A 25,921-nucleotide genomic window follows, 5' to 3' on the forward strand; every position below is an offset into this window, starting at 1 on the left:
TTTTAATTAAAATAAAAAAAAACTTTTTTTATTTCTTTTTTTTTTTAAGAGGATAGTTTTTTGGGACCTAAAAAAAAGTGTCATTATCGTGAGGGAATTGAGATTTTTGTTAAAAGGATTTAAATGAAAACAGAGATTAAATGTAAACATGTCTTGAAAGTCATTTAATTTTGAATATATTCTTGATATAACTGTCATAATTTTCAATTGATATTGACAGAGAAGAAAAACGTATTTTGTTTGTCTATATATTTAACGAGTCGAGTTTCAAGGTGACAAGGAAGGTTCTTATTAAATCGTTGCATTGTTTTTCTAAGGGCCATCGACACCATCATTCTACATTGAGGAGCAAACACGTGTTCAAATGGATTCAAGTAGTATGTAGAAAAACTAAAAACACTAGTGGTGTGAGCAGAAATCAGTTTTAATCGTTCCTCTTCGGCAGCGGGACGTGTTTTAATTGGTTGAGGAAATTCCCGATTACGAAGAAAACTCCCGCAAATTCTAAGAAATTGGTCTCGCCAGTTCTTCCCTTGATTTGGACGTTGTCGGAATAAGAAATTTATCCGCGGTGTTGTTCCTTGCTGTACATACAAACATTCGAAGAAAACAGTGTGTTTTTCTTCCAAACTTTCAAGGTATTTTTTTAATTATTTTAATTTATGAAAAATTTATCAAAAAAAAAGAACACTAGATAATTAATTTCTATTATTAATATATATTATTGACTCTTGTAAATTTTCTTTTGAATACACTTATTTGTTTCGTATAGCAAAATAGAAACGGTTTTATGTAATCGAATTCTCTTTGTGAAATTTGTATTAATTTGAAATTGAAATTTTATCCGTTTTATTTTAACGAAGAGTCTAATTGTAATTAATTCAGTTATTATCATTCATTAATAAAAACGGAAATATTGGATAGGATTTGAAATTTTGACTGTTTCTTGAAAAATGTCATTAACATTTATATACTTAAAGTTTGCCCTTTAGAAAAATATTATCTTTCATTCGGGTTGAATGACCGCTTTGAAATAACTAAAGATTTTGACTTCAAAATTAAAATTATAAAAGTGATTTTCACTTGAGGACGTTGTCTCATTTATAAACAACAGTTCTACGGAAATATTGTGATACAAGTTCAAAAAGGAAGGTATTCAATTTATCATTAACACTTATGTTTTTAATCAATTTTGTCAATTTCGGAGAATTATATTTTTTTCCTTTTTTTTTTTTAACTTTTGTAAGGATGCAAATTATTATTCCATTTTTTATAAATAAGAGACAATAAATTTCGTTCTGTTTGCGCAATAATTTATCTCGAAAAAATATTATTCGTGCTGAATCCAATATCGCAAAAGCACGACAGCTTGTTATATTTTTATCTCTTTATCCGTTTATTAACTGTTGCAGATATTTTATTGCCAAATATATATATATATAAATTTTGATCATGGTCAGGGTTGTCTTTAACTTAAACTCGTTCATAATTTTCGTGACTGTCGAATAAATATCTTTTCAATTTATCAGAATTTTATAAACCGAATTTTCACTTTTAAATAGTTTTCATTCTCAATTATTATTCATTTTTCCACTTTCACTTATTGTTAATTTATTCAGTTTTGTTTAATTACTTATTTTAAAGAAAATTTGAATTGTTTGAGCAAGTGTATAAGGAAAATTCCTAAAATTTATGTAAAGAAACGAGAAAATTATTTTTATTATTTTTTAAAAACTTTAAACAACCTTATTGAAATTTATTATTATAAATTTTCATATTAAAATTGTTAATTTAAATGACATTTGAATTTCAAGTTTACATTTTTGAAATTTGTCAAAATTAATGAAAACTGATAATAATTTAATAAAATTATATTAATTAGTAAATTTTTTCGCAGGAAATTTCGGTGTAAAACGCCTGGCTGAATAAGATGAGGCCAGACGATTTGCTTTCAACCGAACGAAGAATGGCGGAGACAATGTCCGAAACGTCGGAGGGAACGGCAACAACAAGTGCTTCCGGAAAATCGAATTTCGAGACGGAGATGCAAAATTTTGCAACACTTTTGGGTATTGCAAATCCCGAGGATGTTCATCAAGATCGATTCCGCGTTGATCGCAGAAAATTGGAACACATGCTTCTTGGTATGTATTCTTCTTTTTTTTTTTTTAATTTTTAAAATCAAGTAAAATTAAATAGTAGAAAAAAAATTTATCGAAAAATAAATTAAAAACTAAATTAACCAAAAAATTACATAAAAAAAATTCAATATGCATATAATTTTTTTTTTCTTTAGTTATATTAATAATTGAATTTAATCAGTCGAAATAAAAAATGCAATCGAACTTATCGACCAAGAAAACAAAGTGAATAAAGTTTAATTTGGCAAATTTACGCTTTTTCGATTATTATACAACGCCACTTGTCATATTGACATATTAATTCATAATACACTAAAAACAAGTATTGCAAAGAATAAATTATTTTGTCAATTGAAAAGTTTATAAGTTTTCATTGCGCAAATAAAATGATAAATTTTTTTTTTTTAAAGAAATGTAATGAAATTAATGAAAACTCTTGCAACATTCGAATCCTTTAAATAACGAAACTTTATAAATGAATTTTTGAATGGGTTACAAGGTAATTATAAACTATAATAAAAATTCAATTTATTTGCACTTTTGTGGCGTAATATAAATGATTGTTCCATATTTTATGAATCAGTCTGCAACAAAATAGAAAGTAGTCCTGAGATCGATCACCTTCCTCAGTCATTTATTCGCGCTTAGTTTTAATTTGCATATATTGATATCTAGTTACATATTTCATTTCACGTAATGATTCTTTATAAGATAATAAAAATACAGAGAAAGGAGATTTTTAAACAAAGAAGAAAAAAAGAATTGTTCCTTTTTAAATTAATCAACTTGACATATTTATTATCTCAATAAATAATTAAAATTAAATTAAATTAATTTGTAATTAAAATCAAATAGTCTTACTTATAAATATTAAAAGACATATTAATTATCTTAGATAATTAAAGTAAATAATTAATATCTGTTAAGTATATTAAAAAAAAATATTACGAATTTTGTAAATAATTTTTTTACAAGGATTTGTTGTTGTTTTTTTAATTAAAAATTGTTATGATTTCTTGTTTTTGTTAAAAAGATTTGATAAAGTTTTTTTTTTTTAATTGAAAATTTAATTATGTGACATAAAAGCCACTTAGTTGGTGAAATAATCGCGGAAGTTTATCGTCTTACAACTTGTAAGATATTTGTGCGGTTACCACGGGAAATGATATGCTGTAAAGGTATTAATTCGCTTCAACGATTACGAGTTTGAAATCAGTGAAATTGTGGAAAATGTTTTTAAAATATATATAGAATAATCCATTTTCAGACGCTAGCGTCACTGGAACGTTGAATAATTGACAAGAGGGAGAAAAATAATTGGAACTAATAAAAAAGTTGTATAACAATCGATCAAAGAATTGTATAATATTTAATCCGAATATATTTAATAATTGGGCGAAATTTTCATAATAATGTGAGGGAAAAAAAAATTGTATAATAGTTAATCAAGGATTTTTATTATACATTTGATCTAAAAATTGCATCATGGTTAATTGAAAAATTCGCATAATAGTTGATCGAACTCTATTTTTTAAAAATTGAATAAAATTTTCATAAAGATTGAACAAAAATTATTTAATCATTGATCATTATTTTTATAATAGTAATATTACTTGATTGTAATTTGTTTAATAATTGAAAATTTGCATTTCTTATTTTAACTCGGAAGTTGAATACACTTGAAATATTTTATTTCGACTGTTAAAATTTAAATTTATGAAATAATTAAATGAACGAAGAAGTTAGGAGCTTATTCATTAGTTGTTTTGATTGATTTTAAATAGATAGTGTGTTTGTAAACTATATTAGTCGTATAGTTAATTTCTATATATAGGTATATAATATATAAATGATTAATCTCTCGATTGATGTCTACTGCTCTGACACACCAATATTATGATGTCAAAATAATAATTACAACTTTCTTGAATACATGTCATTATTAACACGTAAGCATGCATGACAAGAATCGTGATGAGAATTGGAAAATGAACAGAAAATGAATTCACTTTCTCAAGTTTCTTGCGTGCACAAAAATGTAAAAAACTTTTTACAATTGTAATTTTTTGGTCAAATCGTTCCACCCCAAATAATCGTTAACACCAATAATATTCAATGGACAATGAAATTTATGTATTATAAATTTTTATTTGTATTTTTATAAACAATATTCTGTTCTATCAAAACTGAGATTTAATTTTCTTTTTTTATTTCTCTGCCATATTTTTTTAATTCAGTTTTCATTTAAAAAATTGAATAATGTTAAAAATTGAATTTTCCTAAAAGGAAATCTTATTAATAATGATATTCCGAGTTTGAATATGACATTTAAATAAATTATATTCATTAAGAAATAATGAAACGAACAATTAACAAAATGTAATTTAAAAATATGTAAATTTTGATATAAGATTTTCTTTGTTAATTTATGATTATTAATTTACATTGTTTGTTGTTTAGGCGACAGTGATGCACCAGAATCTGCTGAATCATTCTTCCAGAAGGTGAGTTTTTTCTTTTTCTTCTATTTTTTATTTATTTATTTAATCCATTAAATGAAATTTAATTAAGATGAAAGATTTAAAATTGTTTGCATCAGAATTAGTGGGTCTTTTCTGTAGGCGAGTTTGTTGGCTGGTCTTTAAGATAATGGGTACAATGAACGAACAAAACAAAACCTCAGTTTCAAACTTAAAGATACAGACAACCGGAAGAAGTTCAAGTGGGAGGCATCAGGGGCATTGAACTGTCACGTGACATCAACACCTATGCCAATAACACTTTTGCAATTGGCATCTAGATATTATGTTTCACAAAAGAATTCATTTACTCAATTTGATATTAACTTTGAATTAGAGGCGATATTTATTTATTAAATTTCCTCATTAGGAAATTATTTGAAACATTTCGTTAGCTTTGTCTTAAGAGGATAACATCTTCTATAAAGAAATAAATATCATATTTTTTTCCAAATTTTCATTATCTCTAAATTTGAATTATTCGGATTGTGTTATAATTTCTAGTTTACTTTACTGTTTATTTTTATTATTTCAAAAAATAATGAGTAAAAGTAAATTATCACAATTGGAAAATTTTAAATTGGAATAATTAACGAGAATTAGTGAAAGTAAAAATAAAGGAAAAATATTTAAGTTATAAAAATTACAGAAAAAAGAAATTTAACTTGAAATTTTTATAAGCAAACGATTGAAATTACATTATTTGGAGGTCTTGTTAGCTGTTTAAACTGAATGACTCGGTAGCTGATGTTTCTCTTAACCTTTCCCTCGTTTCTATTAAAAAAATATCACGTAAGCGTGCCTATCTTTGTAAAGTTGTAGATACTGGTGTCGAGATACTTTCTCTTCCACTTGATAATTAATAACCAGGTCACTAATCTAACTTAATTTTTCGGAGAGAGGAATACATAGTGATAGATAATTTATAACACTGATAAGTTTAATAAATTATGTATTCAAATTCACTTTTTTTTTACAGTCAACCAATAACGAATTATGCAACCTTGCCGTTAAAGAAATTAAATAATTTAATTAATTGAACGTAATTAAATATTTTTATTTTCTTTATCACTATTATATTTTAGATTTCATTATTGATATAGTATTAAAGAAATTATAATTTAAAACTTGAATTTTTTATTATTGAAATTAAAAAATTCATTGCATTAATTTCGAATAAATAAAAATTTTTCTAGTATTTTACGAAATAAACTATAAAATGAGGGAAGATGCAAATTTGTTTGATAAAAACGTGTTTACAATTATCTTTCTCAACAATGAAGTATTGTCTTCAAGGATATGATTTATATGATTATTTAATTTGTTTATAATTACAATTATGCGGTCATAATTGTTGCATTTTTACTGAACTTTTCCATTCAGTGTTTTAAAGTATTTAATTAACGTGTAAATTTACTTCCAAGGGAAATAGGTGAGCTTGACAAGAATAAGTCGAACAATAATTTTATTTTTGCATTCCGTTACAACAATGAGACACTGGAAATTTGTAAAGCCTTGCAATATCATTTTCTTGCTCCATAATTCATGCAATGCTTGAACTTTTATTGTTTCCATGCCAATGTATTCTCACAGCATTATTAGATCATCACTTAGACTTTTTGATCAATTAAATTTTTCCTATTGGATTTATTTTCAAAAGAGAAAAAGAAGCGCCATAAAGTCTCTGAAATTTTGTTTATTATTATTTTTATGTCGAGGTCAAGGTTTTGAGTCCAATGACTCGGTTTATAGAATATAATACACCTGGGCAGATTCATTGGGTTCTTTCTTTTTTTCTTCTTTCTTTATGAATAAAAAGAGAAAAAAAAAAAAAAGTTTCGTTTAGGTGTATATGTTAATGTATAAACGCCGTTCACTGACACGAAGGCAACGATCGCGCTTATCCTTATCATTTCGACCATTGCGTAAAGAGGCCTGGAAATACACTGCTCGATTATTTATAGGATCACTTAAGTACCGCTGTTATAAACTCTCGATCCTTTGTCACAATTTACCTATATATATATATATATTTATATATAACCTTATATAATCTAATATCGACAGACTAATTTATTTTCTCAATTAATTGTTACGATTTTTTTCCATTGTTAATGATAGAATTATCATTTAATCGAAATTTGATTTATTTTTTGCAGTTTTCATCGATTAGTTAAAAGAGAAGTCATTATTGGCGACACTCCAAAGAATGTGTCTTGACAGTCAGGAAATTTTTCGTTTCGCGTGGCATATTATTTTGAAATTTGCCTCAAAATTCACAATTTGACGGGACATGGCATAAATCATGACCAACACTTTACTCTCTATTTTTGCTCTCGACATCTGCCAGGATCAATCTGATTTACAAGTTGTCGCTGTTAGTAAAGGGTTCGCCAAAAAATTTTGCCCATGACGAGTCCGGGAAGTCGTAAAATCAAGATAGAGAGAGAGAGAAAGAGAGTCTTTCGTGCATGAAAATGGGGCGTGAAGTTTATCAGCATCATATACGGGACACAAAGTGACAAGTAAAGAAGTTTGCTATTAAATTCTACGTGTTTCGCAGAAGTTATACATATTATACATTTTCAAAATGTTACACTATGTCAAAAGTTGATTATTTAGGGGCATTCTTCTTGTAAATGTAAAAGGAAAACTTAAATTTACCAGACGTCATTTTACATTTCAAAATAAAGTAAATGAATTTTTGATATGTGAGTTGATAATTAACTAAATCAAAAAAGAGTGAATTTTTTTAAAAATTATTTTGAGAAAAATTTTTAAGATAGTTTTCGATTTAAAAATTTTGAATTACTTTAATAGAGAAATTAATAAAATAAATTGAAAACAAAGAAAAATTTCTTAGAGTGATCTAATATGATTTTTTTTTTGTTGAAAGATTCTAATCAACATTGACAGTTGAGAATTATATAAACTTTGAGGAAATGACATAATTCGTAAAATGACGTTTATTCTCTCCAACTTGCAGATAAACGAGGTGGATTTGTTGACTTTTCCTAGTATCATAAAAGAGTTGTTGCTTTCTTGTTCTGAAATGAGAATTTTCAGAATAGAAAAATTAAAATATATTGTGTATATGTATATATATATGCACGCGCACACAACTATTATACTTAAATAGTTGACTCTCTCGCTCAACACCTGCTGTCGCGAAAACCAGTTTTCTCTAACTCCTTTACTTTAATTGGAGTACACACATATAAAGCTCTCGATCTACAATGTTGCGTATCAATAAAGTTGTTTAGTTACTTAACCTTCTTTCGAAATTTTTATATATATATATATCTATTCGATAATATATATAGGTTCTATGTTTCTATTTAGGATCTCCTTATCATTTTAATTCATCGAGAAATCTTGTCGACACAATACTTGAAAAAAATTCAATGCTCCAAATGCAATAACGTAAAATTATGTTGTTTCATGCATAAAATCACGTTTTCGCTTTATAACAGTGATTGCAATAAGGAAGATAATGATAAAAAAAAAAAATTTTGTTTTCCTGATGAAAGTAAACGTGTTTTAAACACACAAATTTTGTCTGACGAATTTAATCTGTTTTTAATTGTCAGAAATGTTTTTAATCTCATTTTATCATTTAATCTTGAAATTTTTTATTGTCGCGAAACTGCTTTTGGGAAAAATTTTCCCTTTTTTTCCTGTGAGTTTATAAAACGAGGAAGAGAAATTTTTACATATTCATGCTTGCTTTTGATTTTATATTTTTCTTTTTGGTTAATTTAATATTCATATTTTTTCAATCTAAAAACTTTATTCTTTATGTTAAGATGGAAAATTACATTTTCTTGTTTTATATTTAAAAAAAAAACTGATAATATGACGTAAGATTTACTTGATGTGTGTGTGTGAATAGATTTCATCAAAACGTTTCCGTCTTTGACAATAATTTTTCTTTATAAGGAAAAATATGATTCTCTGGTTTGTAGAGAGGAGGCATTTGCAGATTATGGTACCTTCTTCCCTTTTGCTTTCTTCAATGCACAACTGGTATCTCTCGAGCACCGGATCTATAAATAACAATGCACGGTCGAGTTAATGTTTGCATGCATTTGACATAATTTTAGCATCGGATATCTACTTCTTGCCGCTTCTCGGTCGCGGATAACGGAATCTAAGTCGATGTCATTTCAACAAGGGAGGCAATAATTTCTTTAATCTATAATGATTTGACGTAGTTTTGATCTGACGTTATTGTTATTGCAAAATTTATTTAACATTCTTGTGATGAAAATTGCTTCATTTGAGGCATCATTTAAAAAAAAAATGAAAATTGATAATATTTAAAATTTTTTTTAAAGGTCTTTTTAAATATTAATTGCTGATGAGAAAGGCAATGGGTCATGTATAAATTTGGAATTTCCGCGAGAGAAGAGAATATTTTGCTTAATGAAATTATCAGCGAGAGAGGTCGAGATGTATTTTTGGGCAATTGATTAAAGAGTCAGTGATTTCTCTTGTTATATATGTCAAACTCGAATAAAGTTATGACGCAAACTGCATTTTAGTATATATAGTGAAATAAGAGCACAAAAATGGTATCTTTAGGTGACATTCTCTAAGATTAAAAATAGAGTTTATAAATAGCCTTCATAAATATAGAACTTTAAGCTGTATATCCATAAAGCTTTATACTGTAAGCTATCGATTTCTGACTGTAAGGTATCTTCTTATTATAAAAAAGAAAAGTAAGAATTTCTATATTTTACTGAATTGTAAGGAAAGAATATTTTACTTCAATTTTGGAGTTTCTTATTGAAAATAGTTCTTTTTTCAACGATCCAAATACTTCTTTTGTAACTTATTTGAAATTAACTTGATTTCAATTATTTACTTCTTGTTTGTTTATTTTGTTTATATAATTCGAATTTTCGAGGAATGATTATTAAATTTTTTTTAAATTATTTTTTATTTATATTTTCTTTGTGGACTTCTTTTTTATTCAAAAGTGTACTTTAACGTGAGCCAATGTATAGAAATTTCAGGCACTTTTGTTGTACATCATTCTATCCGCTTTTGTAGTCGACGCGTCTAGAAATAATATGGCTTGCACTTGTGTCGGTAATTTTAGTTACAAGTCAGTGTCCGAGTACTTCCCCGAACGTTTTTCTCGGTCATTTGAAATTCCGGTGACTCGATATTGTTATTTCGAATACTTTGTGTGTTCGCACGTCAACTGATTCACAAGTATAATGCATTTTTATCTAATTAATACATCTGAGAATGAAAATTGGAATCTTAACGGCTTTTTGCTTTTTTTTTTAAAGAAAATTATAGATTATCAGAAAGGACATTAATACTCCAATTAGAGAAAAAGAGGAATCTAAATTCTTGAAAACAAACGAAAATATCAATTTACAATAATTAATTTTTAATTAAAAATAGTGTTAATTTGAAATTAGTTTTAAATAATGGCAAATAAAGGAAAATAGATTTCTTCATACTGTTCTAAAAATAAAATTCTTTTTTAAACTTGTTTTAAAGTCCAGCTGCATAAAAAGCAAACTACGAATTAAACAGTAAATATTCGATGTATTTTGGGATGATTCGTTTTATTGTAGTGTGTATCTTCATTTAAAAATTCGTTTCTAATTAGAAACTTTTTTTTCTAGGTGTTCCCAATACATGTTTAGTGCCGGAAACTTTTATTGTTATCGTCATTATATGTACATATAAACGTCCACGTTAACATATGTATTTGTCTCTTCAGCACAAATGGTCTGTGTCAGAAATCGCTGGAATTTTGTTGACTCAGAGTGTGTGTGTGTGGTGTATTTTCGTTTGAGGATCAAGACATTTTGGATGCATTGAATTATTGTATCAGGAAAAACTTGAGGATTTCATATATAATTTCAATGGAGGATCATATGGAGAATGGGAGTAAAAAAAAAAAACATTTTCTCAAGAAAATTTCTTCTTTTTGATCGTCTAATCATTCAATTCTCAATAACAACTATGGTTTATAGTCGTTTATTCAAATTAATTAATGAAGAATTGGTATCTGCTGTCTGTGGGGTATTGGCCGATGTCCGGACGCGACAGTGGTAGGGAACGTCGAGGAGAGAACGAGTGGGAGGTCGTAACCGAGACCAACCCGTTATGTTATCTCGAATTAGTCAGTCAGTCGAGCCAGCGATTCCGCGGCGGTATACGGAAGTTACTGGCACAAGATTTTTCTTTATCATCATCATCTTCTTCTTCTTCTTTTCTTCTTCTTTTCCTCTCGATTAAATATTTATTTCCGGCATTTTTCAGTAATTGAACTTCTGTTTAAAAAAAAAAGAAAATAATATTTATTTTTGAGAAAAAAAAATTTTTTATTCCTTAGAAATATTTTCAAATCTTGAAAATTGTTTTTTCTTCACTTGAGAAAAAGAAGAAATTGAATTTCCAGAGCGGAATAATATTGTGTTTGAAAATGAAAAATAAAGTGTAATTTTGTGTGATTTGTCGAAAGCGCTTTTTAAGAGGTCAATTTGTTTGTTTTTTATTTTTAAAGCCTTTCGAAGTTTATCGGATGGACACGGGCTAATGAGCATGGTATTATTATCGGCTATATGACGACGACGACGACGACGACGACCGTGGAGTCACTATTACGGTAGTGAAAGTAAAATTGCGAATACGCACCGCGCTCGCGTTGTCGGTGTTAGATACCTGACTTCTCAACTTGTGCATTCGTTTACCGTGAAAGTTGCAGGGCATCGAGGTCGCAATGTCGTTCTCCTTCTGTGCTTAGGAGCCTAGAGACTAAAAATAAAAAAAAGCTCTTGGATTACTGTGATCTTGTCGGATTGAGAAAGTTGTTTCGAGTTTCTAACGATCCAGATTCGATTTTTCGGAAATGACTGTGGTAATGTGCTTTTTTTTAAAAAAAATTTCTTGCAGAAAATAATAATTTAATTAATAATTATTCTTTACTAAAGAAATAATAATTTTCTTTCAAAAATACATAAGAGTAAAAAATAGTAACAATAAAAAATAACAGAAAAAGTAAATAATAAATTTGAAATAAAATTTTGTAATTTATTAATTCGTTTTTGAATTTGAACTAATTTTTTGACTTAAAAATTTCAGTTATTGTTTATTTCTGCATTTTGTTTAGAGCAAAAAAAAGGAATAAAAAAAAATGTTATGATGTTTGTTTGGCAGAAGCAAATAGTGAAGTCGAGCACGTGTTAAATATCGTTCGTTTTCCTTACACCCACTCATTGAGGACAAACATTAAACTCACATTGAACCAAATGCAAATATCGCGTTATAGCATGTTTTCTTGATTAAAAAGCTAACCGAGAGCTTAATTTCTTGCGCTTATACAATCAGAATCTCATTTACATTCATTTCATTTTATGAATTTTAAACTAAAAACAAATGAACGCAGATGATTTATAATCCAATCAATAAAAAAAAAATATATATTTATATCGATGATTTATTTTTTTTTTTTTTGCAAAAAATATTTACGGTATTTTATTCATTTTATTCACTCAAATATTTGCAATGGAACGTATAAATTTTATATTCCATTTCAATATGAATATTCATATTTATTCCTATTCATATTTTCCGGTTTATTCAATTTTTACTTTATGAATCATCGATTTTGTTGCATTCAAATTGTATAAATGTTTCCAATAAAATTTGTATCTTTGTGATTTTTTAATGTTTTCAATGAATCATTTTTTTTATTCACGAGAGAAGTTTATTTTTTGATATAGGTATATATTTCAGTGGGATTGGACTTGATTAATAAATAAAAAATAAAGAAAGATAACGAGCTTCTTCACTAATTGTTGATATGCGTTGAGAATGAATTCACGTGAGGTATAAGTGTTTAAAGCATGCTTTTTAACACGTCAGTGCTGACGAATGCATAAAAGAATAATATATTTAGTTGATTGTAAAATTGATAAAGATATTTCTTATCACTTTGACATTAATGCCAATGTTTTTAAATATTGTTGCAGGTTATGGAAGAAACGAATACCTTCGTCACATGGCCTTCCCGATTGAAGATTGGAGCAAAATCGAAAAAAGGTGAAAGCTATTATCCTTAATGAACTTATAATGACAGTAGATTTATAATGATCCTGAATTTGCTTTTCCATCATTAGATATTAGAAACGTATTAATTTATATATAAAATGAGAAATTAATTTCTGTGCTCCAATTTTAAATGAATCAATTAGAATTTAAATACTATTTTGGAGTTTTTTTTTTTTTTGCGAAAAAAGAAAAATGCTATATTTTTCTGCTAATAAGTAAAATCAAAATTTTTAAAAATTCCAAAAGTATTTAAAATTTATCTAACAAGAATAATTCTATTTAAATCTATTTTCAAAAAATTTAAATGTATTCATTGTGATTTATTTTCAAAATATTAATTCATTTTAATTTATTTAAAAAAATCTGTTTGATAAAATTAATTTATTTAAATATATCTTTAAAAAAGTGGATTCATTAAAATTTATGTCTAAAAATTAAAGTAAAATTTGTCTAAACAATAAATTATCTATTAAAATCAAATTCTAAAATTAGGTTCAATTAAAAAAAATATATAAACAATTTAAAAATAGAGAAAAATTTATTTCATTTTATTGCAGTCTAATGGAAAAATAAATATGATTTTTAAATCTTATACGAGATAATAAAAATTTGATTATGTTGAATTAACAAACAGATTAACCTTGAGTTCAAAAGTACATTAGTCTAATTACTGAGAACTTAATTTGACGGTTGTCCAACATTTAACGTGAGATAAAAATTTAATTAAATTAAGAAACCTTCCTAGATTAGTGGGGATTTGTGGTTTTTTTTTTTTTTTTTTTTTTGTAAAGATAAACTATTTATTAGCTAGAAGAATATAAAAAGTTGACCCTGAAATACAAATATTCAAAATTAAATTAAAAACACGGTTTTCTTAGTGTCATATAGTCGTTTGATAGACGAGGACTTTTTACCACATACACTCTTTCAAAATGTAGGACATGAACTTCATTCTCTTAAACCTTGTGGTTTTAAAATGAAATAGGCTAGACAATTATGGTTGAAAGACCCTGGAAAACTTTTTATTATTAATTGTTAATGAAACCGTATATATATTTATATTTTTTAGAACAGATATTTATTTATCTAGTATAAACGTTCATTTAAATCATTAACCCAAATAAAATTTTAGGAAGAAGTGACCTTTTAAAAAATACCGGAAATTTATCTGTAATGTATATATCCGAATATTTTATTTTTATTTCATTGTTCTAATTATTCTTTTATATTTAAAGTTAAACGTTTTTTCATTTTTACGATTAAAAATCATTTTTTATCTTTTTGTTAAATTTACACATTTACAAAATGTGCAATTTACATAATATTTATAATATTAGAAAGTGAAATTTGAATTTCTTTAAATATATAACTATTTTTTCATGAAAGTTTCAATTTGATTTCAAAAATCGTAATTTTGGTTTATCGAGTCTTGAAAGACATTTTTCTGCTTCTGCACGTTTGTGGGTCGTGGGTCGCATAAATTAAGCAAAAAAAAAAAAAAAGCTCGCGCAGATAACGAGCACAATACACATGCAGTTTATTCATTTCGAAACGACTTACGTGTTACTCAGTAACAATATTTCTGTCGTCAATTTTAATATATATAATGTTGTTAACATTTAAATTTACTGTAAATATGATTATATTTAAAAAAATATATATTTTTAATTTCGATTAACGCAATTAATTTTTTTTTGTTTGTTTAATATCAAGATGCATTTTTCTTTCTTCTTAATGACTTTCATTGCGGGGGAATAATTAATACGAAATAACTTTTTCCCTCCGAATTTCCTAATTTTATATACAATTAGTTGAGTTGAAAATAAATATTTCCATCCTTGAAATAGATATCAGATAATGATCAGATAGCAGTAAAGTCATTTCCAGGTGACTGAAGTTTTTTTTTTTTTTACAAAACTCCACAACCTTCAACCAATTTCAGAAAACTTCCTGTTATTTTTTTTCCATAAATAGCGCTCATATATCTGGCTTTTCTTTAAAAAAAAAATGATTAAAAATGTTTCAATATTGTGATTTCATTTCGAGATCACTGATTTAGAAATTTTTTTTTTTATTTCTAATTTTTATTGATTTTGTCGAGCGGGTGGAATTTTTTTTTTTCTTTCAATTGAAAAAGATAAAACTTTGAGACATATTTCAAAAATAAATAATAATTCATTGACTTTATTGAGTAATATTGAAAAATACAAAAATAATCTTCGATTACAGAGAATGCATACAAATTGTTATAATGTCAATATGTCTTGCAGGTTAATCCGGGCTTGAAAACGATTCAAGAGGGAGATTAGACTTGTTAATATGTCATTGTGAAGAGATAGACAAACATATTGGATTGTTCACTGTATAAGATGAGAGATGATATTTCTTTGACAATGAATTGATATTATATATATATCAATGGCATTGCTTCCTTATTCTCGAAACTGTCGTGGAAACTTTTTGGTGATTCACCCTTTTTTGCTATTTGTGACATTAAAAAGTTATTGGAACTTCATTTACATTATTTACAATTTAACAGGTTTTTCTGCGAGGAATATTAAAGCAATGTCATATAATTGACATTTTCAACCCTCATTGTTTCCGGTAATTTTTCCACTATTCTTAGTATTTAAACAAAAAAATTCCATTATATTTAGAAGAAACTGTTTTGGAAATATATTTATCTCTTATCAATTGTGGAAAAACTATTCCACTTGAATATTCTTAGTCTTTTTAATTTTTCAATATTTGTCTTTCTTTCAAATTACGTAAACAATTTTTTTTTAAAAATATCTCAATCGTAAACGATCAATTTGTTTATAATGACTGTTTATTAATTAAAATATCTATGAAAGAATAAAAAATTAATTTTTAATATATAAATTAAAATATAAATAACTAAATGGTAAAATACATACTAATAGTAGTAATACATACTAATAATAATAGTAAAAAAAAAATAATAATGTAATAATTATAATAATTTAGAACACAATAAAATTTAAAAATACAAATGTAAAACAAAACAAATGCTTGGTGAAATTAATTATACGTTTAACGTAATCACGTTAGGATTATATTATGCAATTTTTATGACTTCTTACAATCGCTGTTCATTATTGAGAGTTTAATTGTTTTTTCTTTAATGATTGTTATATCGTTTTAGCAACAGTTTTATAATGTGTGTAGTTTGATTCTAAAAATATTAAATGTTTTTCTTTTTTTAAACATGAAAAGGAAAAGAATATTTAGTTTCTTTATTAAAAAAAATAATTTAAATCAAATTTTTTCGTTGACAATACAATAATAAAGTAGATTTAACATTTGTATGTAATAATAATTATAATTATTAAATTTCAAAAAATGTTAAAAAATTAATAAAGAAGGTCAAATAATTAAGAAATTGAAAAAAATATTTAAATATTTGCAAAATAGATCAAAAGTGTAAAAAGTAGGTCAAGAAATCTAAACAAAAATGTCTTGAGAAATTTAAAAATAGAATCGAGAAATTAAAAATATAATTTAAGAAATAAAAAATAGTCCGATTAACCGGTTTTTATAAACGAAGGTTATTTATAAATCATTAGCTTGTGAAAGAAAAATAAATTTCTCATTAAACAAATTGATCGTCTGCGATTAAAATATTTACTATTTATTTATTACTTTCTCACATAAATGTTCTTAAAGGACTTAATCCTTTCTATTAGAATTGTTAAAAATTATATCCAAAGTTTTTTATTTTCTTTTTTTTTATATGAGAAATGGCAAAATGTCATTTTTTATTGTATAATTTGAAATTAGAATGAAATAAATTTGTTGGTCAAATTTCACATTTGCAAAAGTTAGTTTGTCACGTAATAGATAGGATTAAAGATCGCCTTGGTTGTAATCTCCTGCAACAGTCTCACGTGGCTGAAAGGTTTATTAGCGTCTTCTTGTCTCCCAAGAGTGATGTTCCAATTCTCCACGGTAAACAGTTTTATAACTGTTAATTTTTTAGAAAAAGACACAGAATTTTCTTTTCAATTTTCAAACATATGTATGTATGTTTTTTTTTTTAATCAAACCTTAGCTTCATGAGTCATTAAGTAAACTCATTGATTTACTTTACTCATTCAGGTAAAATAGTGTGTAAATGTTATTTTAAAATATCTTCTTCATTTTTTTTTTCTTTCATGCATTTCATTAAGTTTCTCTTCCATTCAAGTTCTTATAATTAACTGACGGTTCAGTGGTTAAAGTTCAAAAAATGTTTTCTCATAAATACAAAACATCTTCAATATTCTCTTTTGCAAATAAATTGCGATATTTTTCAGGCTTATTATAAATTTCTGATTGGAATTTATTGTGATTTATTAGGTTCGATTTTGAATTCTTTTTTTGAATGGAATGAAGTATTTTTGTTTTATATTAAAAATAGAGAATGACGTGTGAGAAAATTCCCGATAAACCAGTTATTTCTGAGTAGTTTAGCATTTTTAAAAAAGGTTTTTGAATTAATTTTGTTTTCAATCTGAATTAACAGTGATCAAAATGTTTATGTTGTTATTTAAATCATTTTTTTTTTACCATTTAAACGGTAAATTCCTTTTTATTACATAACAAAAAAGAAATGTATGCTTCTCGTATTTTGTTTGCTATTGAATATACAATGTGTGTACTTATGAACGGATTGTGAAAATTTAATTTCTAAAATTGCAGGGGGTGTCGTTGAGTTTTCTCTGTTTTAAAGAAACGACCAATGCGGCGCCAGTTATATGCAAATTAAATTGAATAATACATGAACGAAGCATTCACAAGATTAGTCTATAGAGTAACAAATTTGTCATTTGAACATTTATCACTTTATCAGTTTTCGCCGATTATCCAACCAAGTTGTGTGCATTTATTTTAATATAGTGATAAATTGCCATTTAAATCTGTTCATTTAAAATTAATCTCGCTTTTCTCAGGATAAATCTAATTGTTTTAATTATAAAATATCGGATCGTTAAAAAAATATTTTCTCATTATTTAGATAAAATAGGGAAAGGATTCCGATAAAAAATTTCTAAATATTTTCAAAAAAATCATTTGGTATTCCTCCAATTATTATTTTAATATAAACGTGACTTTTTTCCAACACTTTCCATATCCAAAGACCGTAAATATATTTTTATATAAATAATTGCGGTTGGCATCTTATATTTTACATATAATATTACACCAATCACTTGTGTAATTTTACTCTATGTCAGATTAAAAAGACTCTAACGAGTCAGACTTTTTATTTCGCACAGTGTGTTTCTTGTACTTGACATAATTTTCCATATAAGATTCTATTGCTTAAACTATGTTTTTCTTATTGTTATTTCATTGCTTTTGTTTATAATTAAAAAAAGTTGGTATATTGTAAAATTTATGGAAATTAATTTTCATTTCTCAACTGGATTTGTTGATAAAATAAATGTTTAAGATTATCATAATTTTCCATTAAAAGTTTTTCCATTTCTATTATGGACGAATTAAATTATTAAATAATAACATCAATTATTTCGGATTAAATGGCAATTCTTTTATACACGTCATCATGTATCAATGACAATGTATACGTGACTCTAAGAAGGAAGACGGTTACGTATCTTGTTGTTTCTTTTTTACACTCTTTCGAAAGAAAACAGGATAAAAAAATTTAATGTTTTTCATTAAAAAAAAAAAATCTTGATTTTGATGAGAATTATTGCTGATAAGAAATGGAAAAAAAAATTGAATTAAAAATTTATAAATAGGAGGAAATTTTTCTTTGATTTACGGGGGGAAAAGTATATGAAAATAAGAAGATTATCATTTTACTATTCTAATAATAGAATTACAGTTTAACGATATACACAACCTGTAATCGTCTTTACTAATGAAATAATTAGTTTAATCGCATTGGAGAACGTGCAACTTTAAACCTTGTTATTTTCCCTAGTACAGTTATTACCTATTATGTGATATGGGTCGGAGAGCTCGTCTCGTCACGCGATGTTTTTTCCCTTGGATTTTCGAGGAAAGCTTCATTTTTTTTTATTTATTAACAGTAGTACATACTTTTTTTTTAGAAACTTTATAAGAAAAATTGGTATCAAAATTACGATCAAAAATTACATTTTTCAATAAAATGTAATAGATATAATGTTTTTTTTTAAATTTTAATCAATTTATGTTTTTTATAGTCTGTGTACAGTCTGAAATAATATTCAACATTTAGTTTCTATTAATTTATTCAAATTAATTCAGAGGAAAGTCGTTTTATTTATAATCAAAGACAAAGAAAAATGCAATTAATAATTTGTAGCAAACATGTTTTTAATCTAAAGCACACGAAATGTTTTGGCTGATGAAAATTCATTTGCATTTACAGTTCAAAAAACTGGGACGCAAAAGTCTGTCATGCTTGAAGACGGTAAAAATGAAAGTAGGCAGCAGTGTATAGTCAGAAAAAAAAGTGAATTAATGGATCAAGCGATTGTGGTTTTCATTTACTTTGCTCTCTGTTAAATTAATTTGTGGTTTATAATTTATGTTTCAGATCCCCATATAAAAGTCGCTGGACGACTTGACGACGTGCAAGTTGCCAAAGAAAAAATCATGCAAATTTTGGACACGAGGGTTAGTTGATTTTTTTTTCTTCATTTTTTAAAATTATCATGGGAATTTTTTTTTTCCAAATAATCTAAAAATAAAACAAAAATTTTAGGAATATAATTTTTATTTGCAAAATAGGTAAAAGAAATTCATTTGAGAATAAAGGAAAAAAAAAGCCTTGGCTAAAATGATTTGAAATGTATTCTCACTATTTTTAGAATCGACATGTTTGCGATTTAAGTTTCCTCTAAAACACTAAATTTATTTCACTTCAAAGGTCAACTGAATTAAATTTTAAGACGAAGCCTCGTGAAAACTGTTACATAAAGATTGGTGGGGTACAAAATTCAAGATATTTCATGAATTGCAAAAAATATCATTCAACTTTCAAGCATTACAGTGTTTTTTTTTTTTTTTTTTATTTATAGTTGTCAACAAAATAATCGTAATCCGCGGAGTAAAATATAATTATGTTGGTGCTGTTCGAGTCCAGTACCGAAAAGATATCGCAAAGTCAGACATTCAAACCAATAATCTCAAAAACAAAATTAAATTTCACATCAATCAATATTATTGAGACATTAAAAAAATAACAGTTCGTTTAAATTTTTAAAAAATATTTTTTTAATTAAATTTTAATTTTGATTAAATCTTCTATATAAAAATATTTTAACAGAATTATAATTTTCACACATTTTTTAAAATTATCAAGAGTCCAAATTTAAATTTTTAATCGTTTTCGAGAAATTAGGATTCTTTTTTAATAAAAAAAATTGAATTCAAAGTTTAGTGAAGACTTTTATTGAGATTAAGTTCTTGTTCTTTCAATATTATGTCAGCTTGAGATAAAAATAGCTTGTAGTGTCACAATGATAATACATAATGCAGAAGATAAACACGCACCTTATAATACTTGGATCCGTAAAACTCGTTCTTACGATAAGAGTGTCTTTTTTTTACGAGAGATACTTCGTCAGTCAAAGACCCATTAAAAAGAAAAGAGTAAACTCTGCTTCTATCATTATCTTCGAATATTTTAATTTCACCTAATCCAAAAAAACGAGGCCTCGACTTTTTTTTACAGTTCAACCTCTCATAATGCAGAAGCATTACGAATATTTACTTCACTTGTATATTTTTTTTTATTTTCGTCATAAATCTCTTCAGTGATAAGAATTGTGAAAATAGAATACTGGATAAAAATACGATTTTGAAAAAATTTAAATATGTTTCTTTACTTTAGATTTAGAGAATTTTTTCTTGAGAAAGTGGATTTTAAAAGATAATTAATTTTTTTCCAGTACTTTTTAATTAATTAAATTAGGATTAAATTAAATTAAAAGTTATTAAATTAGAATTAAAATTAGTTAACTTTTTCTTTTGAAATATTAATTTTTTTTTTTGTATTTTCAGCAAAACAATAGAGTAACAATGAAATTGGATGTGAGTTATACGGATCATTCGCATATTATTGGAAAGGGTGGATTAACGATAAAGCGAGTGATGGAGGAAACAGGTTGCCACATTCATTTCCCGGACAGCAACCGCAGTAATCATCAGGAGAAGAGCAATCAAGTCTCCATAGCAGGAGAAATGGAAGGCGTCGAGCGGGCTCGAGCTCGAGTTAGGGTAAAAATAAATTTCAAATTTATTTTCTAACACTCGTATTCGCAAATTCTTGATATTTTTAAAAATTCTATTTCATTTTCTAGTATTGAAGAAAAGTTCCTTTTAGTTTATTTATTGTCATCAGGAAATAAAAAAAGAAGCTGTTGACGTCTAGAAACTGACCCTAAAAATACAGGTTTAATATCTTTTTAAAATAAATTTTTACATCATCAACGTGAACGGAATATTTTCATAATTCGTATTTTTCAGTTATTTTTTTTTTATTTTAGACTCGCGCTTAATATGTTTTTGCTTTCTTTCTCATTCGTGAAATAGGCAACGATTCTCATTCGATATACTAAATTATTTTCTGAATTCCTGCCAAATGTTTCCATTACACGGATAATTTGTTTTTGCATTTCACTTTCAACAACAATGTCAGTAAACAGTTATTAAACACAGTTGCAAGCGATTCCTTAATATTATAATGATACTTGTTATCGCGTCTTTCTTATCGGTCTTCAATTTTTTTTTCTCTTCATCATTTTATTTTTCTCCATTGCACGATTTTACGATTTTTATCATCAATTTCATCCAATTAATGAAAGTTAGACGATAAATGTTGATTAAATATTTTAAAGCGCAATAAGTGAAAAAAAATTTATTTTTGCATTTTTATTGTTTACAAGATCTTGTTCTTTATTTTTATTTATGTGAATAAGAAAAAAAATTTAATTATTTTATCATTTTAGAAAGAAAATATTTTTAATTATATTTTGAATTTTTTGTTTCAGAATTTGACTCCCTTGATTTTTTCCTTTGAATTGCCGATCATGGGCGCATCGCAAGCAGTGCCAGACTCAACGTCGCCTTATGTGGTGAAGATTCAGGAACAGTACAATGTTCAAGTCATGTTTCGCACACGGCCAAAGTTACATGCTACTTTAGTGGTTGTGAAGGGATGTGAATGGGAGGTTTCTCAAGTGAAGGAGGCCACCGTTCTGCTGATTCACTACATGTGCGAGAACTTAGCTGTAAGTAATGACTTCATCTTCTCTTTTCATGTCCTTTTTCGTATACGACAAATAATCATCTTCCCTTTTCTTTTCTCCTCGTTCCTTTTCATAAATCAATCAACATTTTCTTACAAATTTTAAAATTTAATTTCGAAAATTTTGAATTTTTAGTTCCTTTTATTAAATTTAAATACATTTTTTCTTTATTTAATTTCAGAGTCAAATTCAAGTACAAATGTCTATGGAGATCTCTCCGCAGCATCACAGCATTGTGCTAGGAAAGCAAAGTAGTAACTTGAAAATTATTATGCAGCGAACCGCTACACAAATCATGTTTCCTGATGCTGGCGACCCGAATATTCCAAGTCTGAAGAAAAGCAACGTTACGATCACTGGTTCAATTCATAATGTTTACCTAGCTCGCCAACAATTAGTGGTGAGTAATGAGCATCTTAATTAAACATGATTTCGAGATATTCTCAATAGCGAAACATTTCTTATCAACAGTTATGTGCATTATAATTCAAAAACTCTAAAAAATTACAAGAATTCATTATACTTGGATATAAAAAAAAAACAACTTTTTTTTCATGAAATTCTAATCGCTCAAGTTAAAATTGGTAAACATGAGAAAAAAAAAACTTAAATTGTGTGGAAAAGATACAAGATGGGAAAAAAACATTCGAGATCTTTTTTTTTTATTCACAATATTTAATCTACTTTCTATTCTTTATGAGTTGAAAAAAAGTATTTTTCTATTTCTGTTACTGAAACAAGATGTCTTGTAATTAAAAACATTTTCCATTTCTCTAACTAAGGCACATTTTTTTTTATTTCGGTTATTAAAAAACTTGTTCTTTTATTTTATAACTAAAAAAAAAACATTAAGTTTTAATTTTTTAATTAGCAATATTTCTTACTAATCAAAATTTGTTGTTTAATTCTTTTTTTTTTGAATTTTTTTAAAAATAAAAATTTTTAAATTATGTAGAAAATAAATTTTCTATTTCTATAACTAAACAACTATTTTTTCTCTTGATTTTTACGCGATAAAAAACCAGAATTTCTAGCTAAATGAATCATACGGAATTAGAATATTTTGATCCTTGAATCTCAAATATCACTTTTATGAATATTACATCATCCAGAATTTTAGTTCGGGATAACGGTCTAAATTTTTTATACTTTCTCCAAATAAACTTGTTGAATAATTTTTTTTAAAAGCAATTTAAACGTCAATTTAATTTAACGATCATGACAAAACTAAAAAAAGAATTTTCCAAAAATTCTGAAATCAACTTTTCTTAAAATTTAATTAATTAATTAATTTACATTCTTTTTAATTATTTCTAATAACTTTTCGAATTAATTGATCAAAGATTGTAATAAAAGATCATAAACCAATTAGTTTTCTGTAGTCTAATTAAAAATATTATTTGCTAATTGAATTGTTTTGAAATTAAAATATTCTTAACAAACCTCAAATAAAAAGTGCTTTTAAAATGTTCAGTATCAATATCATTGGCAAAAAAAAAAAAATGAAATGATGAAAGTTTAATACAGAAACCATAACGATTTTGATAATTTGTCGTACGTGCGCAACTTTATCGCGTTCAGATAATTCATCATTTTTTTCGCAACATTGTAGATTTATAATGGAAAATATTTGCACTCTTTTTGAACCTTATCTCTATTATTTTTGTCTACATCGTTAATATGTACATAACTTGTTGATGATTTACTAGAAGACTGATATATTAAATTGAAGAATTTCATACAGAAAAGTATTTTTATAATTAATTCAATGAAAAAATAAATAAAATATCTTTTTTTAAGCTTAAATAAATAAATATAGAAAAAGAAATGTAACCAAAAATGAATTTTATAATGAATATAATATCTTTTATAATCAGTATATAATTTATCGGTTGATTTTATTGTTTCTCATATATGGATTTAGATAAGATTATTTTAGCGCAAATAGGAAAAGAATGACAATATTAATGATTGGGAAGGTTAAGGGCAGAAAATACGCATTTCCGGAGACATTGATTATAAACCTGTTTGCTTAAAAATAGCGCCAAGTCATTTATTTCTTGACCTCTTCTCTATAGTCAGCCGGAGATATTCTTAATGCAAGGTCATTTCTGCTCATCTTCAATATATACAATTTTAACTGCAGCTGTTTAGCAAATCGTATTTGTCTTAACAACGCCTTTAATGATATCTTGAATCATTTATTAAGACGAATTATTCGAGAATTATAATATTTTCATTAAAATGTATAAATGTCAAGTTTAATTTTTGCTCGCTTACTTTACGACTAAACGTCTTAATAATTTCAACTTTCTAATTCTTAGTCAATATTCGATTGCAAAAATAAAAATAAATAATTCAAGCATTCTTTTTTTCATCAAAAAAATTTGTTAAGAAATTCTAGTAATATTGATAAAGAAATTGCAGAAATTAGAAATTTTTTTTATTAATTTTGGAGAAATTTTCTCTTTCAATTAGTAATTTTCTTTTATTGTTTTTATTTATTTATATATTAAATTTATCTGAATTAATTAATTCACATTTATTTTAATTTTATGGTTTATTAATATTTTCTTTTCAATTTCAGGGTTCTTTGCCTCTAGTCCTTATGTTTGATCTTCCAGAAGATTCCGTTTCCTCAGTGGACTCGGATAATATTTCTAACTTGATGCAATCATTAGACGTGTTTATAAATGTCCGACACAAGCCAAAACAAAGTGCGCTTTCTGTAATCATCAAGGGAATAGAAAGAAACGCAAGCAATATTTACGAGGCAAGAAAGAAACTTCTTGCTCTGGATGAGCCAAGAGTTCATGCTGAAATACCGGCGACTTATCACACTCCAAATGCCACTAATGTTTTTCAAGCAAATAATAATAACAGTACTGGTGGTTAGTATGTTTTTCATTCAATTAATTATGTTTGATTCACAAAAATTAATTTTTCAATTAAAAAAAAACGGAATAATTTGAAAAATTTAATTATTTTGTCAGGATTGCACAATGTGCTCGCTACGGGATCAGATAATTTCTCAAATATATTGACGGTAAATACACAAAATCCACCGTATTGCGTATCGCCAATGATGCATTCGCCAAGTCCTTTGAGCCTCTCACCACACTGGGGTCTTCCAACAATTCCTTCAATGTTCTCACCGCTTCCGGTTCATCCTAATCCCTATGTGGTCTCACACTTGAATCATTTATTAACGACACAACAAATGATGGCTAGCAATTTAATGTCTCAACAACACGGAATGTCTGGACAGAATTTAACGTCATTGAATCAGGTTCATCCCAATATACCCAACGTTTTTGCCGGCATGAATAACTTAAGTCTGAACGCTAACTCTCTTTCGGATAACAAAGGAGGTAGTGGTGAGTATTTTAATTTTAATTTACTTAAAATTTTACTATCATTTTATTTCAACTCTGAATTAATTTACTTGTCATATTTCAGCTTACTCTTCGTTAAGCAGCGTTTCCAGTTCACTTTCTAGTCCTGCAATTAGTCCTCGAAACTCATCACCGGTTAATCCTGTGGACTCTAACTCTTCTAATATAGGTAAAGGCATAATTAAGAATTTATTTTACAAATTATTTTTAAAATTTAAAGTTTAATTATTGTATTTATTGATGATTGCAATTTTCTTTTAGATCTGGCAACTTTATTACAAGATCTCACTATGAACGATCGTCGAGCACCTGGATGTGAGAAAAAATCGTTGGAAATGCATCAGAATCTCACGCCTTTTGATTATGAGCAAAAAAAAATGCTTGCAGTCAAGGCCATGCAATCGAAACCAAATCCAACTGACTATCGTGTTCCAAATTCTGCCTGGACAGGCTATGGACTTAGTCAAAGTACTCCTCTGGCACCTGGAGGTGACATGAACAAAGTAAAAAAACAT

The 25,921-nt window shown here is 26.4% G+C and overlaps 1 protein-coding gene across 3 annotated transcripts in view; it reads left to right on the forward strand.

The window, feature by feature from the left end:
• LOC127277232 (protein bicaudal C) overlaps positions 1–25,921 on the forward strand; it is a 32,293-nt gene that overhangs the window by 1,081 nt on the left and 5,291 nt on the right. For 2 of the 3 annotated variants that reach the window (XM_051298156.1, XM_051298155.1), the window contains 12 exons: positions 318–638; positions 1,898–2,144; positions 4,602–4,645; positions 12,664–12,733; positions 19,296–19,375; positions 20,765–20,980; positions 21,754–21,993; positions 22,193–22,411; positions 24,599–24,902; positions 25,005–25,388; positions 25,471–25,575; positions 25,668–25,909. In XM_051298156.1, coding sequence (XP_051154113.1) covers positions 1,931–2,144; positions 4,602–4,645; positions 12,664–12,733; positions 19,296–19,375; positions 20,765–20,980; positions 21,754–21,993; positions 22,193–22,411; positions 24,599–24,902; positions 25,005–25,388; positions 25,471–25,575; positions 25,668–25,909 — 2,118 coding nt within the window. In that variant the 5' untranslated portion in view covers positions 318–638; positions 1,898–1,930. Of the gene's footprint in view, positions 1–317; positions 639–1,897; positions 2,145–4,601; positions 4,646–11,202; positions 11,550–12,663; positions 12,734–19,295; positions 19,376–20,764; positions 20,981–21,753; positions 21,994–22,192; positions 22,412–24,598; positions 24,903–25,004; positions 25,389–25,470; positions 25,576–25,667; positions 25,910–25,921 lie in introns of those variants that run through there. The other variant, XM_051298159.1, reaches the window with a different exon arrangement.

Source organism: Leptopilina boulardi, unplaced genomic scaffold (genome assembly GCF_019393585.1).
Source record: "Leptopilina boulardi isolate dan_hultmark-lab unplaced genomic scaffold, ZJU_Lbou_2.1 LbouV2_165, whole genome shotgun sequence".
In the NCBI taxonomy this organism is placed as follows: Eukaryota; Metazoa; Arthropoda; class Insecta; order Hymenoptera; family Figitidae; genus Leptopilina; species Leptopilina boulardi.